This window comes from Chiloscyllium punctatum, chromosome 8, assembly GCF_047496795.1.
Source record: "Chiloscyllium punctatum isolate Juve2018m chromosome 8, sChiPun1.3, whole genome shotgun sequence".
Taxonomy (NCBI): Eukaryota; Metazoa; Chordata; class Chondrichthyes; order Orectolobiformes; family Hemiscylliidae; genus Chiloscyllium; species Chiloscyllium punctatum.
Window position 1 is genome coordinate 104,236,090 of NC_092746.1, and position 20,129 is coordinate 104,256,218.

Consider the following 20,129-nt stretch of genomic DNA (forward strand, 5'->3'; position numbering starts at 1 on the left):
AAGGCACAAGGATGTGGTTAACATTTGCTGGACTTGTCATGCGTGCCTAATGGCAGGTAACCCACAGGCGATAATAAAACCAGTACTTTTGTTGCCAACTCCCGCAATTGAAGAACCTTTCATGCAGGTTATAATTGATTGTGTAGGTCCCCTCCCGAGAACTAAAAGTGGGAACCAGTACTTGTTAATCATAATGGATGTGTCTACCAGATTTCCGGAGGCAACTCTATAACAGAGTTTCAAGGCAAAATAAGGTAATAGAGGAGTTAGTAGCTTTCTTCACACAGTATGGGCTACCCAGACAGATTCAGTCGGACCAAGGGTCAAATTTTACTGCTGGATTGTTTAAGGAGGTTATGGATAGGTTAGATATACAGCACTTTAAATCCAGTGCATGTCATCCTGAATCCCAGGGAGGTTTAGCAAGGTGGCATCAGACTTTGAAGACCATGTCGAGAGTATACAGTCAGGATTAGCCAAATGATTGGGATAAAGGTATCCCATTTGTATTGTTTGCCCTTAGAGATGCCCCAAACAAATCTACGCAGTTCACTCCCTCCAAGTTAATATTCGGTCATGAAGTGAGAGACCCTTTGAAATTAATGAAAGAAAAATTGACAGGACCAAAGTTGGAGATCTCACACTTGGATTCTGTATTGGAGATGAGGGAGAGATTAAATAGAGTAGGTGAGTTAGCTAAACAGCATCTAAAAAGGGCACAGTATAGAATGAAGCAGGTGGCAGATAAAAGCCCCGAGAGGATAATATGTTAGTATTGTTACCAGTGACAGGAGATCCTTCAAAGCCAGGTTTAGTAGTCCCGATCAAATTGAGAAAAAGTTGAGAAACTATCTAGTAAAGAAGCCAGATAGAAGAAAAAGGTATCAAAAGGTATTGGGTATATCATGTGAGCATGTTGAAACCATATTATACTAGAGAGAAAGAACTGGAGAAACAGGTGTTACTTACTGCCCTGCAGAGTGAATAATCAAATCCAGATGATATGGATTTTGATGTCCCTCAAAATAGATTAAAGATGAAGAAGTCCTTGAGGAGTGGGTTGGTTCGTAAATGATCTGTCTCAGGAGCATAGAATGCAATTGAAAGATTTGTCACTGTAGTATACGAACATATGTATGAATCAGTTAGAGAGGAGTAATGCTATTGTACATGAAGTAGATGTTGGGAATGCTACTGTGATAAAACAACAGTCCTATCGCCTTAATCCTTTCAAAGCCAGACAGGTCTATGTGGAGGTGGAGGAGGCCATGCTTAACCAGGACATCGTCGAACCAAGCCAGAGCGAGTGGAGTTCGCCGATTGTCTTAATTCCCAAACCATACAGGACTCAATGATTCTTCATGGATTATCGGAAGGTCAATGCCATTACAAAATCGGACTCATATCCAATTCCTAGATTGGAGGACTATATCGAGAAAGTTGGACAAGCCAGTTAAACATCAAGTTGTGGTTACCTTTATCAGAGACGGCGAAATGATTTATGTGTTTGTAACCCCAAGTGGGCTATATCAGTTTAAAGTGTTGCCCTTTGGAATGAAGGATGCACTTGCAATATTCCAAAGATTCATGAACAGAGTTGTAGCTGGGTTAACAAACTGCACAGTCTATTTGGATGATGGAGTGATCTTTAGTATGTCCTGTAAAGATCACATGGTACAGTGGGTAGAGCACTTTGAATGACTATGAGAAGCAAAACTGGTGATAAACTTAAATAAAACTCTTGCAGAGGTGACATTCTTGGGACATAACATCAGTTCCAGAAGGTTGACCCCATGGAATGCAAAGAAGAAGGCCATCGAGAAATTTCCACGACCAATCTTGAAGAAAGAGGTGCTTTGATTCTTCGGACTCAGCAGATTCTATCGGAAATTTGTTCCAAACTACAGCAATATAGTAGCACCGTTAACCAATTTGCTGAAGAAGAACATCAAAGTTTCGGTGGACAGAACAATACCAGGAGGCATTCGACCATTTGAAAGCAATACTAACCACCAAAGCAATTTTAGCTACACCAACTTTTCAAAACTTTTAAAGTCACCATTGATGCTAGTGACGTAGGAGTTGGAGCTATACTCCTAACGGAAGATGCGAATGAGATTGAACTGCCAGTTGGTTACTTTGCAAAAAAGATCAACATTCACTAGAGGAAATACTCCAGAATTGAAAAAGAATTTGAGTTTGGTATTGGCCTTACAACATTTTAATGTGTATGTCACGAACAATGTGTCGGAGATGGTTGTGCAAACGGATCACAATCCACTTACACTCTGAGAATGCTTGAAAGACAAGAATATGAGACTATTTCTTTGGAGTCTTATGCTGCAGACGTTTAATTTACAAATCCTACATGTTGTGGGTCATAAGAATGTAATCGCAGATGTGTTATCGCAGATTTAACAGATAGAGTTTAGATGAGATTTGTATATATTTAATGTTTTATATATATACAAGTATATGGGAAGAAGTTAAGGTGAACTTATATTAAAGTTATCTGCATGTTACGCTAATGTGCTTAAAAATAGAAAAAGAAATGAAGCCATCTTTTCATTATGATGGTTTAATTTTTCTTAATGGGAGAGGTGTTATGAAGATGTGGGTGTACTGTACCTTTTAGAGAGTTAAAGGATAATAGTGACAGCACCAAGTGTTCTCAATATGATACAATATAACATGTGCTCCAGCTGGTTGCATGGAGACAAAACAGATTCAAATTAAGCCAATCGGTTTAAATTGTACCCCGAAAAATACCAAACTCCAGTCCAGTTTGAATTGACAATGTTAAACACCAATGACACAATCTAATGCTTTGGGAGTATAAGACAGGGGAAAATTGAACAGTTGAGGGGAGAACTGCCAATCTACCAGCATGTAGACTGCCTAAAAAACAGCTCTCTCAAAAGGTACCTTCATCAATCAGTAACCTGTGAAGCAGAATCCCCAAGAAGAAGAAAAGAAGACAGGAATACAGAGAAAACTGAAAACTGCCTGGTTTTGAGATAAGAAGTTTTTTGTTTTGTAAATCTTGGGGGTTTTATTGGACAAATATGGTAGAAGGGGAAGGTAAACGACAGGTTAGAGGAAAGAGTTGTAAATAGTTGTTAGTTCAATATTCTCTGTTATACTTAAAGTAAAAATTAACAACTTTATTTCTTAAAGTTGTCCTTGAATTTTCACAGATTACTGCACGGGATAAATCTCTTCTGTGTTGCTGGTTTACATTAAGCGGGAGAGTTTACCCCCGTGTCGTAACAGTACATGCTTCTGACTATCACTTAATGTTTTCTGAACTGACCTGAAAACAAAGCATTCTTATGAGCTGAATACAAAGTGCATGGCCATATATCTTTACGTGTCATAAAACCACGCAATATAAACATCTTTTTCCATTAACAATTTGGCAATTCCCAATGACTTGATTTCAGTCATTTGCTGTCTTAACACATATTGAATAAGATTACCATTCTGGTAGGACTGCGTGACCTTTTCTATAAAGGGAACCCTTCGCAAAAGTTATCAATATTCATCTACCACTATATTGAGGTCCAACTTCCAAAATTGATAATGTGTATATAAGTTAAACACAAGGTTTTCTTGAATGAAATGGAATGGAGTTTCATCATTTATTAAACCCAAAACAATAACAAAAGTGACATCACTTGTAACAGTTAAGAAAGTTTTAAAAAGAAGTGAGGGTGGGTGGCTATACAGACAGGAAGGTAAAGGCAATTACAGTTTAAAATTTTAATGTCCTTCAGTTTTGAGAGTGAAATCTGACTCCCAGCAGTTTAACTGTTCTCCTGTTGCCTCAGAAGTGGCAAGAAACCAGTGCTATCGAAAAAAGTAACATCACCATCAACTTAGGAAACAAGGTTAGCTGTAAACCTTGCCAGTTCTGAGGAAATGAGAGATCAGTTACACTGTTCAGAGTCAGATTTCACTCTCAAAACTGAAGGGCACTAGAATTTTAAACTGTAATTGCCTCTGCCTTCCCAACGGTATAGCCACCCACCCTCACTTCTTTTTAAAATTGAATAAAAGAAAGAGAGCAAGCGAGAGAGAGAGAGAGAGAGAGAAGAGCTTTCAGTACACTTGGTGTTATCAGTCCATGTTGCTTTCTCTCTGTTATTGCTCTAAGGCAGGTGTTGACATTCAGTTTCTGAGCAGATTTTGATATCTGTGTCATTCCAAATGGGCTAGTTGTAGACATTCTTTCATCTCTCAATATGTGAATTTACAATGCAAATGTGAGTAAAAGAAGTGATGCATATTTCTTGAAGCTTCAGTAATTCTTAATTAAAATGGTAATTCTGATCCAGTTAGTTTTTTATATTTGGTCTGCGTTGCCTAGGCTTGACAGTTGAGCACAGCAGCCATATTAGGTCAGTAGTCTTCTTTTGAAAAGCTGCTTTTAGTCTGTGAATGTCTTGATATGGAGTGAATTGCAATGACTGAAGACTGGATCTGTGATGTTGGGAATTCAGGAGGAGGCTGAGATAGATCATCCACTCTGCTGGCTAAAGATAAATACAAATTCCGCAACTTTGCATTCCTCCATTGTTGAGTATGGGAATGTTCTACAGCCTCCTCCTCTTCCTGTTAGTTGTCAACAATCATTCACGGCTGGATGTGGCAGAACTGCAGAGTTTAGGTCCAATCAGTTGATTGTGGGATAAATTAGCTCTGTCATGTGTTGTAGCTTCACTGGATTAGATTAGATTAGATTACTTATAGTGTGGAAACAGGCCCTTCGGCCCAACAAGTCCACAACAACCCTCCGCCGAGGACATGGAGGTCCTGGGCCTCCTTCACCGCCGCTCCCTCACCACCAGACGCCTGGAGGAAGAACGCCTCATCTTCCGCCTCGGAACACTTCAACCCCAGGGCATCAATGTGGACTTCAACAGTTTCCTCATTTCCCCTTCCCCCACCTCACCCTAGTTCTAAATTTCCAGCTCAGTAACTGTCCCCTTGACTTGTCCGGACTTGTCCTACCTGCCTATCTTCTTTTCCACCTATCCACTCCACCCTCTCCTCCTTGACCTATCACCTTCATCCCCTCCCACTCACCCATTGTACTCTATGCTACTTTCTCCCCACCCCCACCCTCCTCTAGCTTATCTCTCCACGCTTCAGGCTCACTGCCTTTATTCCTGATGAAGGGCTTTTGCCCGAAACGTCTAAAAGATTTCGAAGCTACTTGGATGCTGCCTGAACTGCTGTGCTCTTCCAGCACCACTAATCCAGAATCTGGTTTCCAGCATCTGCAGTCATTGTTTTTACCTCCAAAAAGCAACCCACCCGGACCCATACTCCTACATTTACTCCTTCACCTAACACTACGGGCAATTTAGCATGGCCAATTCACCTAACTTGCACATCTTTGGACTGTGGGAGGAAACAGAAGCAGACATGGGGAAAATGTGCAAACTCCACACAGACGGTTGTCATCTTATTTTCAGTCTTTGCTCCTGGCCTGTCCTCCTGCACTTTGTACTGAAACAGAGTTAATCTCCTAGCTTGATGGTGATCATACAGTGGGGTTTGCCTGGAGCATATTAACGCTGTGTGACTGGCAGTCACCCGTTAAGTTGCCGGCCCTTAGGCTGCAAAATGGAAATTCTTGGCTTCAATAGAGGGAATAGTGTGGAGACGATTTGAAGTGATTCAGTGACACAAGAGAAACAAGTTGGTTTACATTCAATGTTTTGATGTACAATAGGGCTAAGTAAACCTAGTAATGATATTGCACTGAGATCAAACGGACAGTTGCAGCAGTGGGAACTGGTCATTTTGCACATAATCTCATGGTAAGACTAGAGTATCTAGTGTTCAATTCTACTGAATTACTTTTGTTGTCTGTGCAGAATAATTGATGCTACTTTGTTTGGCTAACTGCTATGTTATGTTGTCTCCAAGGTTGCCTTTTTCGTGCTGGTGAAGGCTATTTATACGCTGGGACACAGTATCTCCTTAGTTGCTCTCACGACTGGATCAGCGATGCTTTGCTTCTTTAGGTGAGAAACAATAATATAAATAAAAGCAGAAGTACCTCAGACGCTAGAAATCTGAACAATAAACAGAAAGTGCTGGCAGCATCTGTGGGAAGTGGAACAAAGTCGGTATTTCGAGTCTGATATGATTTTTCCTCGAAAGCGGAAAAGGACTCAAAACATTGACTTTGCTTCTTCTCCCCAGATGCTGCCAGACTTGCTGAGTTTCTCCATCAATTTCTCTTTGTACTTGATCTTTACATTCACTGTGATTGTCTTTCATGGTTCTTGGGTGGAGACGGATAGAGGCCGATATATATGGCTGATGGGAGTCCTGCTTGGTGAATCAATTGACCTTTTCAGCTTACTGACATTTACACTGAAACACTCCCGACTGCTTCATATAAAAATTCCTGCTGCGTCTCAACATTTTTTAGGTCTAGCATGTAGGAAGGTGCATCCATACTTTGAATAATTTTAAATGATTCCAAGAACATTGTAAGTATAGGTCAGATTAGTTGGCCATTTATTGTCAACAGGTAAGAGATGCCGACCATAAGACTATCGGCAACTCAATGCCAAAGGCTTTAATGTCCTGACTTCAGACAAAGGTTGCTTTTTTTTTCATTTTATTAGAAAACTGTAAGGAAATGAGAAGCTATAATTAGACTGAATAGGAAAAACCCACATTCCCATGTCTAGCATCTCAAAAGATAAATGCTTAGATATGTGCCAGATGCACATTTGCATGTGGAATGTATGGCTATTATACAAGGTAGTGTTCAAAATCCTCATAATGCTCAAGGAGTACATGGATATAAACCTGAAGAGATATAGCTGACAATGTCAAACTACTCAAAACCAGGAAGTGGGATTAGGCTGGATGGCTACCTGTTGAGTAGCACATGTACAATAGGTCAAAAGGCCTCCTTCCATGCTATAGTTGTATAAGATTCAGTGATACGCTAGACTGTGGTGGAAGTGTGGTTCAGGATTGTATGAGGCGTATAATTGCTGTTAAGTATTCTTGGAGCCCCACCCCATTAGAGAGGCTCAGGCAGGGTGGAGGTGGAGGCCACTACTGTCTTTACAGTGTCCTGAGTGGAGGCTTCTGAGGGGCTTGCGTGTGGTTTCTCCTCCGACTGGGATCTTCTTAACTTTGCCCTGTCTCCTCATGAGGAAGAGGCACCTGGAGTGTTTGCAGGTTCCCTATTCCCCAAGGCTTTGGTCCTGAAGCTGAATGGGGGATTGAGGTGCTGTTTTCACCTTCCCAGCAGCCCGTGAGACTGCAGTTTCTGGAGCAATGAGGGCCATTCTTCCTCACATCCATGTCCACAGGTCCTATCTCTCCTTGTGCATTTGGACAAAGACCCCGATGTCTGACACCACTGTGTCCTCGCCCATCCAGGGCTGATAAAGGGCCTGGTCTCTGGTGGCCTCCCGTGTGCCAGCATTCTGGGTTATTGTTTTCACCTTGGCCAGCTGCAGAGCTGTCCTGATAAGCTGCCCACCAGATTATGCTCGCACACTCTCAAAAGCCTGATGTTCCCACCGGGATGCCATCATCAGAGCTGGTGCAGGGTGCAGGAGGCAGTATTGTCAATGGGTCACCTGAAGCCTCAGTACTCCTGTTCTCAAGGAGGTGGCCTGGAGATATTGGCAAGCGAAACAAGAGAGTGGGACTTTGCAACCAATGGTTAGAAGTGATGTGTAATGAACATGACTGACAGTGCTGTTATTGGGAGACGTACATTGGAATGAAGAATGGTACTTTCTCAGTTGGTGGGATATGAATCTTTCAGTATCCCCACAGGAGCAGTCTGGCTCTTCTCCCATACATATGAGGATTCTCTCCTTGAAAGGGGTGAGGACCCAGATGTCAGACACCCATTTGCCTGGGTGCAGTGGAAGGAAAGTGAGAGGCTCTTGTATCACAGGGTGCTGGTAAGGCCACACCTGAAGTACTGTGTACAGTTTTGGTCTCCTTAATTTAGAAAGTACGTACTAGCCACTGGAGGGGGTGCAGAGGAGGTTCAATGGGTTGAGTCTGGAGTTGAGGGGGTTAGTTTATGAGGAGAGAATAAGTAGACTGGGACTATGCTCATTGGAATTTAGAAGAATGGGGGAGGGAATCTTGTAGAAACTTATGAAGAGAATAGATAAGTTAGAATCAGGGAGATTGTTCCCACTGGTGGGTGAAACTAGAATTAGGGGGCATTGTCTCAAAATAAGGGGGAGTGGATTTAGGACTAAGTTGAGGAGGAACTTTGTCACTCAAAAGGTTTGTGAATCTGTGGAATTCCATGCCCATTAAAGCAGTTGAGGCTACCTCACTGAATATTTTTACAAGAAAGTTAGATTTTTCAACAGTAAAGGAATTCAGGTTTATGGTGAATAGGCAGGTAAGTGGTGCTGAGTCCATGAAAAGAGCAGCCATGATCTTATTGAATGGCGGAGCAGGCTCCATGGGCCAGATGGCCTACTCCTGCTCCTAGTTCTTATGTTGTTATTCCTGGGGCTTAGTTTACCAAGACACTCAGTGATACGCGAGACTATGAGCTCGCATTGAACTCTAACCCAGTGGAGAATCATCACCTTCAGACTTACATCAATAAACCTGGATAGTTTTCTTCCCAATTTTAAAAGGAATCTGCTGGGATTCTGAGGGCAGACTGATGACAGACAAAGATGCTTTTTTTCATGCCTAGTTTGCCAATCCTGCAAAACCCTTTGAGATAAACTGGGCCTTATGTTATTTATTTTCAGTGAGCAATCTCCCAGACACCAATAATACTACCCCAAGTCTGGGACAAACCACCTGGAGCTGCCAACCCAGAGGTATATCGTCAGGTAGGGAGATCCCACTTTGTGAGACCCCACAAAGTCTCATCAGCCCTCAGCAAGGGAACCCACGCTTATTACAACCACCATCCAGTTTCGGCTGATCAGTAAGTGCTCATCCATGTTGAACATCACTTGGAATCCGCAGTGCAGAAAGAGGCCATTCAACCCATGAATCTGGACCAACCCTCCAAAGGGCATCCAGCCCAGATATACCTACCTCACCATATTCCTCTAACCCCACATTTCCCATGGTTAATCCACCAACCCTGCACATCCCTGGACACTATGGGCAATATAACTTGGCCAATCCACCTAACCTGCATATCTTTGGACTATGGGAGGAAACTGGAGTAACCATTGGATACCCACACAGACATAGGGAGAATATGCAAACTTTGCACAGACACCCAAGGCTGCAATTGAACCCAGGTCCCTGGTGCTGTGGGGCTAACCACTGAGCCACTGTCCTAATAAAGGAAGCATTGAGGATGGAAAGGGCACATAATTTACTCTGGGTGGGGGACTTCAATATCCATCTTTAAGAGTGGCTTGGCAGTAGCACCACCAATGATGGGTCTTACAGGGTATAGCTGCTAGATTGAGTCTGCAGTAGACAGTGAGGGAACCAACAAGAGGGAAAGACATTCTTGATCTCATCCTTACCAATCTACCTTTTGCAGTTGAAATCTATAACAGTATCAGTAAGAGCGACCATCACACGGTCCCTGTGGAGACCAAGACTCATCTTTACATTGAGAATAAGCCCCATTGTGTTGTGCGGCACTATCACCATGCTAAATGAGATAGACTTCAAACAGATGTAACAACTCAAGACTGGGGATCCATGAGGCACTATGGGCCATCAACAGCAGCAGCATTGTACTCCAGCACAATCTGTAACCTCATGGCTCAGTATATCCCCCACTCTACCATTACCATCAAGCCAGCGGATCAACCCTGGTTCAATGGTGAGTACAGGAGGGCATGCCAGGGGCAGCACCAGGCATACCTGAAAATGAGGTGTCAACTTTGCAAAGCAGCCAAATGGTAATTGCAGGAAGTGATAGATAGGAGAGTTAAATGCTTCCACAGCCGATGGGTCAGATCTAAGCTCTGCAGTCCTACCACATCCAGTTATATTGGTAGTGGACAATTAAAAAACTGACTGGAGGAGCAGGCTACACAAATATCTCCATCCTCAATGATGCAAGAGCCCAGTACATCAGGGCAAAGGATAAAGCTGAAGCTTTTGCAGTAATCTTCAGCGAGAACTGCCAGTTGGTGATCCACCTCAGCCTCCAGTGGTCCCCGGTATTGCAGTTACCAGTCTTCAGCCAATTTGATTCACTCTATTTGATATTTAAAAAACAATTACTGCGAAGTCATAGGCCCCAGACAGCATTCCGGCAATAGTACTAAAGACCTGTGCTCCAGACCTTGCCGCTCCTCTAGCCAAGCTCTTCCAGTACAGTTGCAACACTGATTCTCATTGATCCCAGTTTGCCCAGGGCTCCTTGATGCACCACTTGTCGAATGCTGCCTTGATGTCAAGGGCTGTCACACTCACCTCACCTCTGGAATTCTGCTCTTTTGTCCATGTTTGAACCAAAGCTGTAATGAGGTCAGGAGCTGAGTGGCCCTGGCAGAACCCAAACTGGGTGTCACTGAGCAGGGTTATAACTGAGCAGGTGCTGCTTGATAGCGCTGTCGATGACACCTTCCATCAGTTTACTCATGATCGAGAGAAAACTGATGGGGCAGTAATTGGCTGGATTGGATTTGTCTTGTTTTTTTAATGTACAGGACATACCTGGATAAATTTCCACATTGTTTGGTAGACCCTAGTGTTGTAACAGTACTGGAAGAGCCTGGCTGGGGTAGGGTCACTTCTGGAGCACAAGTCTTCAATACTATTGCGGGAATGTTGTCAGGGCCCATAGCCTTTGCAGTATCTAGTGTCTCTAACAGTTTCTTGATATCACATGGAGTGAATCAAATTGGCAAAGACTGGCATCTATGATGCTGGGGACCACTGGATGAGGCTGAGATGGATCATCTACTCAGCACTTCTGAATGAAGATTGCTGTGAAAGTTTCAGCTTTATCTTTTGCACTAATGTGCAGGGCTTTTCCATCATTGAGGACGGAGATATTTGTGGAGTCTCCTCCTCCAGTGAGTTATTTAATTGTTCACCACCATTCACGACTGGATGTGGCAGGAATGCAGAGCTTAGATTTGATCCATTGGTTGTGGGATCTCTTAGCTCTCTCACTTGCTGCTTATGTTGTTTGGCATGCAACTGGTCCTCTTTGGTGGCTTCACCAGGTTAACACCTTGTTTTTAGGTATGCCTGCTGCTGTGCCTGGCATGCCCTCCTGCATTCTCCATTGAACCAGAATTTTCTTTTTGTCCCTTCATTTTTTTACTGGGATCTGGGCATTGTTGGCTGGGCCAGTATTTATTCCCAGTCCCTAGTTGCCCTTGCGAAGGTGGTGGTGAGCTGCCTCCTTGAACCGCTGCAGTCCACCTGCTATGGGTTGACCCAAATGCCATTAGGAAGGGATTTCCAGGATTTTGAACCAGCGACAGTGAAGGAACGGTGATATATTTCCAAGTCAGGGTGGTGAGTGGCTTGGAGGGGAATTTGAATGTGGTGGTGTTCCCATATATCTGCTGCCCTTGTCCTTCAAGATGGAAGTGGTCATGGGTTTGGAAGGCGCTGAATGAGGATCTTTGATGAATTTCTCCAGAGCATCTTGTAAATAGTACATACTGCTGTTACTGAGTGTCAGTGCTGGAGGGAGTGGATGTTTGTGGATGCAGTGCCAATTAAGCGGACTGCTTTATCCTGGATGGTTTCAAGCTTTTTGAGTGTTGTTGGGGCTGCACTCATCCAGGCAAGTGGGAAGTATTCCATCACACTGCTGACTTGTGCCTTGTAGATCCCCTAACAATGGTCATGGTTGAGAGAGGGATATCCCTGGCCAAGAGATTACAGATTGTGCTGGAGTACAATTCTGCTGTTGTTGATGGGCCACAGAATCTCATGGAATCCCAGTCTTGAGTTACTAGATCTGTTCAAAGTATGTCCCATTTAGCACAGTGATCGTGCCACACAGCATATGTTCTCAATATGAAGGCGGGACTTTGATTGTGGAGACAATGTGTGGTGGTCTCTCTTATCCATACTGTCGTGGTCAGACGTATCTGCAGCTGGCAGATTGGTAAAGATGAGGTCAAGAATGATTTTCCCTCTAGTTGGTTCCCTCACCATCTGCCGCAGAGCCAGTCTAGCAGCTATATCCTTTGGGACCCAACTGGCTCAATTAATATTACTGCTGCTTAGTCATTCTTGGTGGCGGACATTGAAATCCCACCACCCAGAGTATATTGTGTGCCTGTGTCACTCTCAGTGCGTTGTTAAACATGGAAGAGTATCAATTCATCAGCAAAGGCACATGATAATTACCAGGATGTTGCTTTCCCATGTTCAACATGAAGCCATGAGACTTCATGGGGTCAGGAGTCAATGTTGAGGACTTCCAGAGCAACTCCCTTCTGACTGTATACCACTGTGCTGCCACTTCTACTGGTGAGACAAGACATATCCAGGGATGGTGATGATGGTGTCTGGGATATTGTCTGTAAGGCATGCTTCTGTGAGTATGACTATGTCAGGGTGTGGCTTGACAGGTCTGTGAGACAGTTCTCCCAATTTTGGCATTACCCCCCAGATGTTAGTGAGGAGGACTTTTCAGGGTCAACAGGACTGTTTCTGTCTTTACTGGTGCCTGGGTTGATGCCAGGTGATCCGTCCAGTTTCATTTCTTTTTTGAGACTTTAAAGCCACTGTTACAACGAAGTAGCTTGCTAAGCCATTTCAGAGAGCGGTTGAGAGTCATCCACATGGATTGGGTCACATGTAGGCCAGACCAGTCATGTTGAGGTTCTATGGGACATTGGTGAGCCCTCTTCTGGAGTACTGTGTGCAGTTCTGGTCACGTTGCTATAACAAGGATATTATTAAATTGGAGAGGGTTCAGAAAAGATTTACTGGGATGTTGCTTGGAATGGAGGGTTTTGGTTATATAGATAGGTTGGATAGGTGGAGACATTTTTTACTGGGGTGTAGGAGGTTGAGGGGTTAGCTCATAGAGTTTTAAAAAATCGTGACTGGTATAGACAAGGTGAATAGCAAGGATCTTTTCCCTAGAGTGGGGGTGTTTAAAACTAGGGGTTTTTTTTAAGGAGAGAGGAGAAAGATTTAAAAAGTATGAGGGGCAACATTTTACATAGAGTGGTTAGTATGTGGAATGAACTGCCAGAGGAAGTGGTGGATGAATGTACAGTTATAACATTTAAAAGACATGTGGTTAAGTACATGAATAGGAAAGGCTTGGAGGGATATGGGCCAAATGCAGACAGGTGGAAAATGTTTAGTTAGGGAACATGGTTGACATGGACTAGTTGAACTGAAGGGTCTGTTTCCATGCTGAATGACCATATGACAATGATTCTTTCAGGACATTACTGAACCAGATGGTTTTTTCTGACAATCGACAGTGGTTTCATGGTCATCATTACACTCTTTACTTCAGATGTTTATTAAATTCAAAGTCTACCATCCGCTGTGGCAGGATTTTAATTTGGGTCTTCAAACCTGAGTTTCTGATTAATTGTCTGGGGATATACCATGGCCTTAATGTCAAAGGGAATAGTGTATAACAATAGGGAGTTCTTGCTAAAGCAAGGCATTGGTTAGACCATGGCTGAAATAATCTGAGGGATTCTAATTGATGGTGTCAGAGGTCATGTTTTTGATGGATTGAGGATTGGCTCATGAGTAGAAGACAGAGTCACAAGAGGCTAGCATCTTAGTTCAGAAGGCAATAAAGAAGGCAAAGGGAATAGAAAATAAAAGCATGGAGGTTTTGCCAAAGCTATACAAGGACCTAGTCAGACCACAGGTGAACTATAGTGAACAGTTTTGGGCTACACTGTGCTGATACTGGGTATGGAGGGACTGTCTCATGAGGAGAAGTTGAGTCAGTTGGGCCTGGACTCTTTGGAATTTAGAAGAGTGAAAAGTGAAAGATTCATAAAGGAGAGCCTTAGAACAAAGGGCATGATCTCAGAATAAGGGACCACTCTCTAAAACGGAGATGAGGAGAATTCTTTTTCACTCTGAGAGTAATGAATCCATGGAATTCTTTGCGGCAGAGGGCTGTTGAGGCTGAGTCATTTAGTCTATTGAAACCTGAGGCAGACAGATTTTTAATTAGCAAGGAAATCAAAGGAGCAGGGGTAAAATAGTGTTGAGGATGATCAGATCAGCCATGATCTTATTGAACAGACTCAGTGGACTGACTGGCCTAATTCTGTTCCTGCGTGTTATGGTCTAATCAAACATACAATATTCTTAGCAGGCTTGACAGGGTAGATGTGGAAGGATAGTTTTCCTTTGGCTACTGTGTTGCTTACGTTAAAGGAACAACTACATATCAAAAGTGCCTAACTGGTTATAAACTGCTTTGGCAAATCCTAAAGTCCAGGTTACTTTGTAACATTCGATTTGAAAAATTACTGAAGCAATTTTGTTTCTTAATGCTCAAATTAAATACTAACACAAAGCAAGAAGAATTCTTATTGTGGGCAAGAGTTCATCAAGAAATGCAAAAGATGACAGTTTAGTTCTTATCGTGTTTTAAGGAACATAAGCAGTTTTAGTAAAGCTAGCTTTAGTACTGATAGGAATCAATATAAAATTGATGATAGGAAATGCTAGGTTTAAACCGATATTATTCAGACAGACTAATTTCTGTTGTTATTTTTTTTCCTGCGCACAGAAAACTTCATTGCACGCGGAACTACATCCACCTGAACCTGTTTTTCTCTTTCATTTTGCGTGCAATATCTGTTTTACTGAAAGATGACATTTTGTATTCAGAACATCATCAGTGTACTGAAGCAGCACAGGTGAGTCACTGTTACATTCTTCCTAGTGCAATGAAGTAATACAGTCCACTGATTACTAACAAATAGAATGATCAGAGAATTATTGCTGTTAATAAAATTTGTATTGATAAAGCACTTCAGCATATCCATCTTAATTTAAAATGAGAGGTCCCCGTGTAAACATGACCTGTACTGAGAAATAAGCCTCCTGCACTGAATTGGAGCCCATGTCTCACAACCAAGGTGGAATTTAAGCCCTCCTGTGGGCAGGTTTGGATGTGCGGAGAGGGTTGCTGGCTGACCGATGGAGGTGCTGCTCCCTCTGATTATGATGCAGGCAGTCGTGCCCATCCCGTTGCCCTGGAGGCTAGCTGAGGCTCTGTAAGAGGTGCCTGCAACCTACTGCAATGATGATTGGACGAGAGAGACCCTCATTCATAATCATTCTTCTCCTAATCAAGAGATCCGTCATCAATAGAGGAGCCCCTTTGTTTCTGACTTGTTAACTCTACTCACCAACCTCAGTGGCAACCACGCCCCAAAGACCATCTCCTTCTTCACGTTCACCTCTCCCTCGGGATCCATGCATAATCCCTGGTGATAGTCCCACTGTAATAGCAACAGCGACCCCTGGTGGTAGAGAGCCAATGGTCTGTTCCCAGAGCTGCAAATTGCTCAGGGTTTAATTGGAAAAAAGACCCAAATCTGACCAGGTAAGTGTCTGATTCTCCTATGATAAGTTTCTAAAATTTTCTTGAGAGTATTTCCAGATAGGATCTAGCATTTTTTCTTAAATCATCTTGAACATTCAGGAAATTGTGTCTCAGACTGTGAGCTGTGCTGCGATAGCTCTTTAGCTCGGTGAGGTTGTGTTTTAAGGCTGCTACCCTTAGCCAGCTCAGTCAGCCCACTGTGATGTTGTGGGTAAATCATCACAAGTTACCTTTAATTTGGCCAATTATTAAGAAATCTCACAGACCATCAAATACTGAAACAATGATTTAAATGTTATTGCATGTCACAACCAAAATAAGCCCCCTCAACTAAGCAAGTTAAGGCCCACAACTCAACTTGGCTATCACCCAGTTAGTGGTGGAATTTAGCTCTGATTCTAATCTATCTGTGGAAGTGTTCCAGGGTTTGATCCTTGTGCAGTGTTGTTCTTCGAAGTTCTGCTGCTGAAGTGTTGTGGAGTTGGATTCTTATACAATTTTCTCTCTTTCATGTGTGTGGTGAGGAATTATTGATGATCCTTTAGATTCTTTCATCCCCAACACTGATGACACTTCTAGAGTCCTCAAGTCTTTCTTTTCAGAAGTAGCTCCCCAGTTCCTTGTTACATTCAGGGTTAGCTGTCTGTTTGAAACAGCCCATCTTGCTTTTATCCTTTAACCTCAGGACATCCTTCTGTAGACAGGTCTTAAATACTCACTTGTCAGGAGGCAGCAGATTAATGTGCAGTGTTATTTCTTCTGTCCCAGGGAACAGCTTGTCCATGTTGCTTCAAATCCTTCTTTCCAGGGATAACTAATGAGCATGTTGCTTTTAATTCCTTTATCAGTGTTTCTCCATATCCCTTTCATCTTGGGAAACGGTTTATTCCAGAAAGATTTATTGCTGCTTCTTTCCCTGGGTAACCGTTTATCTTTGTTGATTGTTTCAATCCATGAAGCTATTAAAGTTCTGAAGTCTAGGGGTATCACATTCTCGATTGTTGACAAAAGATAGTGCACACCCACCTCAGTGATCACAGCACCCTTTAATCACAGTAACTTCATGCAAGAGATAGAAAGAGAGAGAATATCTCTGGAAGCCTACTCTGGGGTTCCAGTGACTTATGATCTGATGTCTTATTACAGCTATTATTACAGTAAAGTATGGTTAACCCTTTAATCCACAACTTGCCCCCAAGTTCAATCTTCCCACAAAGTATTAACCTCATTAAATGTTTATAGTTTTCAACCGTTCTTACGTCCATCCCTCCCATCATTTCCCTCAAGCCTTTTCTGTCCAAGGCATCAATTTCCAAATGTATTTCCTGGTTCTCTTGGAGGACGCAGAGGAGATGTGGGCTTCCTTATTGTCTCTGTGGGAGGTGAGCATATTGGTGGAGTGGGATGACAGCTTCCCTAGACTGCTGGTTCCTGGGCTGTGACACTTGTGAATGTAACAGCCATGAAAAGCACTCAAGGAAGCATTAAATCAGGAGAGAACACCACAGTCCCTCAGAAAGGAAGACAGGGAACTGAAGATCACCCTGTCAGCTCCTAATCCATTGGACTTTCATCCAGGGTTGAAGCTGGCAGATGAATGGAAGAGTAAAGAGCACACTGACGGAGATTCTGGAGATAAAGAGATGAAGACTTTTTGTTTTGCCTCAGGCAGAGATTTATCTTTGTGTGAACCGTGATATCGTTTCTGTACCAGGTTCAACATGAGGTTGCTTTGCTAATGGTAATCACACCTCAGGAGCTTCTTCAAAAAGTAGGAGTGCACTATCATCTGCAACAGAACCAACTTCTGGACCAGGATCCATCAGAAGCTCCTATCCTCCAAGTATAGTACATCCACTATTCCCTTATATCCACAGGACTTTTACTTCCTCAAAGAACTCCAATATATGCAATTTCTTGTTCATACTGTGTTGGCTCTATCTGATTCCCTTACATTTTTCTAACCACGCTGCTATAACATCTCTAATAGTAAGTTCGATCATCACCCTGACAACAGATGCTAAATATCCGAAACGTCAACTCCCCTGCTTGTCAGATGCTGCCTGACCTGCTGTGCTTTTCCAGCACCGCACTTTTTGACCAGCATCTGCGGTCCTCACTTTTTCCCGGTAGCCTCCTGTTTCTTTTTGAACAAAGGAGTTACAACTGCTGTTTCTCAATCTAGTGGAATCTTCCCAAATCTAGGGAATTTAGATAAGTTAGAATTGATGAGTGAACATGTATGAGCTTATGAATTAGGAGCAAGAGTAAGCCACCCACCTTCAATCTGTTGCATGTTCAATAAGATCATTTCTGATCTGAGTACTCCACACTCCTGCTCGGTCTCAGTAACCTTTATGCCCTTCCTTATCAAGAGTCCAACTGTCTGTGGCTTAAAAATGTTTAAAGAATGCTTCTACCAGCTTTTCAGGGAGAGTTCCAAAAACTCATGAATTTCAATGAGAAACAATATCCTCATCATCTCAGCCTTAAATAGGAGACCCTTTATTTTTAAACATTAACTCCTCCTTCTAGGTTCTCCCACAAGAGGAAACATCCTTTCTACATTCATCCTGTCAAGGCCCTCAGGATTTTTTATGTTTCAATCAAGTTACCTCTTGGTCTTCTAAGCCAGCCTCTCCAAACCTTCCTCACAAGAGAACTCGTCGTTCCAGGATTCAGTCTAACAAACCTTCTGTGAATTTCTTCCAATGTATTTGCATCTTAAATAGTGAGACTTACACCTGTCATCTAGTCCAGAGGCTCCAGTAAAGGCAAAGGCTGTTCCATCATGGGCTTTTTGTTTCTTAGAGCTATGGCATCTTGGAGATTTTATTTCCCCCTCACTGTGAAGACCTCTAATCCGCAGTAATCTCTTACTCACTGTGGTCAACTGATCCATTCAACTTCCCATGTTCCCTACTTTGATCGTTTGCTGAGTTTTGTCAATGTCGCATGAGGCTATGTGCTTCGTTGCTGTAGTGGTCCTTGCATTCCTTTGTCTGTTGCTCCCTGTTGCTGCTGGACTTGTCTTTGGGCTTTTTCTCTTCTTCTACAATTGTTTTGCTGAGCAGGCCACTGTACAGCGCTGATTGGGGTGAGGTTTCACTTTTGTGGCTCTCTTGCTGCTTGTTGTATGGGTCCAGCCATAGCTTAACAGCTAATGGCCTGAGCTGTCAGTATGTGCAGTTCACCCCCATGACAGTGAATGCCAAGAACCTTTACTCACTTCAATGATGCACAATGCACGATATGACAGGATACCACTGGAAACATACACACTCAGGTTCTAGTTTCATGTCATCTCACATCACATTGACATTGCTCCTTACGCACATGCTCAGTCACTGTCATTTGGGAACCTCTGCTATTGGCAAACACAGCCATTCAACTTATGCACAGCAAGATCCTGTGAACAGCAGAAATCCTGAGGTACAGGGTGTACATGCATTTGGAAAGGCAAGGACTGATTAGTGATAGTAAACATGGCTTTGTGCATGGGATATCATGTCTCTCAAACTTGATTGAGTTTTTTGAAGAAGTAATGAAGAGGATTGATGAGGGAAGAGTAGTGGATGTGATCTATATGGACTTCAATAAGGCGTGCAACAAGGTTCCCCATGGGAGACTGGTTAGCAAGGTTGGATCTCATGGAATTCAAGAAGAACTAACCATTTGGATACAGAACTAGCTCAAAAGTAGAAGGGTGGTGGTGGAGGGTTATTTTTCAGACTGGAGGCCTGTGACCAGTGGAGTGCCACAAGGATCAGTGCTGGGTCCACTACTTTACAACATTTATAGGAATGATTTGAATGTGAGCATAAGAGGTACAGTTAGTAAGTTTGCAGATGACACCAAAATTGGAGGTGTAGTGGATAGTGAAGAGGGTTACCTCAGATTACAATGGGATTTTGATCAGATGCGCCAAAGGGCTGAGAAGTGGCAGATGGAGTTTAATTTAGATAAATGCGAGGTGCTGCATTTTGGAAAAGCAAATCTTAGCAGGACTTATACACTTAATGGTAAGGTCTCAGGGAGTGTTGCTGAACAAAGAGACCTTGGAGTGCAGGTTCATAGCTCCTTGAAAGTAGAGTTGCAGGCAGATAGGATAGTGAAGAAGAAGTTTGGTATGCTTTCCTTTATTGGTCAGAGTATTGAGTACAGAAGTTGGGAGGTCATGTTGCGGCTGTACAGGACATTGGTTAGGCCACTGTTGGAATATTGCATGCAATTCTGATCTCCTTCCTATCAGAAAGATATTGTGAAACTTGAAAGGGTTCAGAAAAGACTTAAAGGGATGTTGCCACGGTTGGAGGATTTGAGCTACAAGGAGAGGTTGAACAGGCTGGGGCTGTTTTCTCTGGAGCATCAGAGGCTGAGGAGTGACCTTATAGAGGTTAATAAAATTATGAGGGGCATGGATAGGGTAAATAGACAGTCTCTTCCCTGGGGTGGGAGAGTACTGAACTAGAGGGCATAGGATTAGGGTGAGAGGGGAAAGATATAAAAGAGAGCTAAGGGGCAACTTTTTCACACAGAGGGTGGTACGGGTATAGAATGAGCTGCCAGAAGAAGTGGTGGAGGCTGGTACAATTACAACATTTAA

At 42.9% G+C, this 20,129-nt stretch overlaps 1 protein-coding gene across 3 annotated transcripts in view; it reads left to right on the forward strand.

The window, feature by feature from the left end:
* Positions 1 to 20,129, forward strand: part of vipr2 (vasoactive intestinal peptide receptor 2) — a 148,631-nt gene that overhangs the window by 67,384 nt on the left and 61,118 nt on the right. For all 3 annotated transcript variants that reach the window (XM_072576200.1, XM_072576199.1, XM_072576198.1), the window contains exons 5-6: positions 5,938 to 6,035; positions 14,702 to 14,831. In XM_072576200.1, coding sequence (XP_072432301.1) covers positions 5,938 to 6,035; positions 14,702 to 14,831 — 228 coding nt within the window. The remainder of the gene's footprint in view (positions 1 to 5,937; positions 6,036 to 14,701; positions 14,832 to 20,129) is intronic.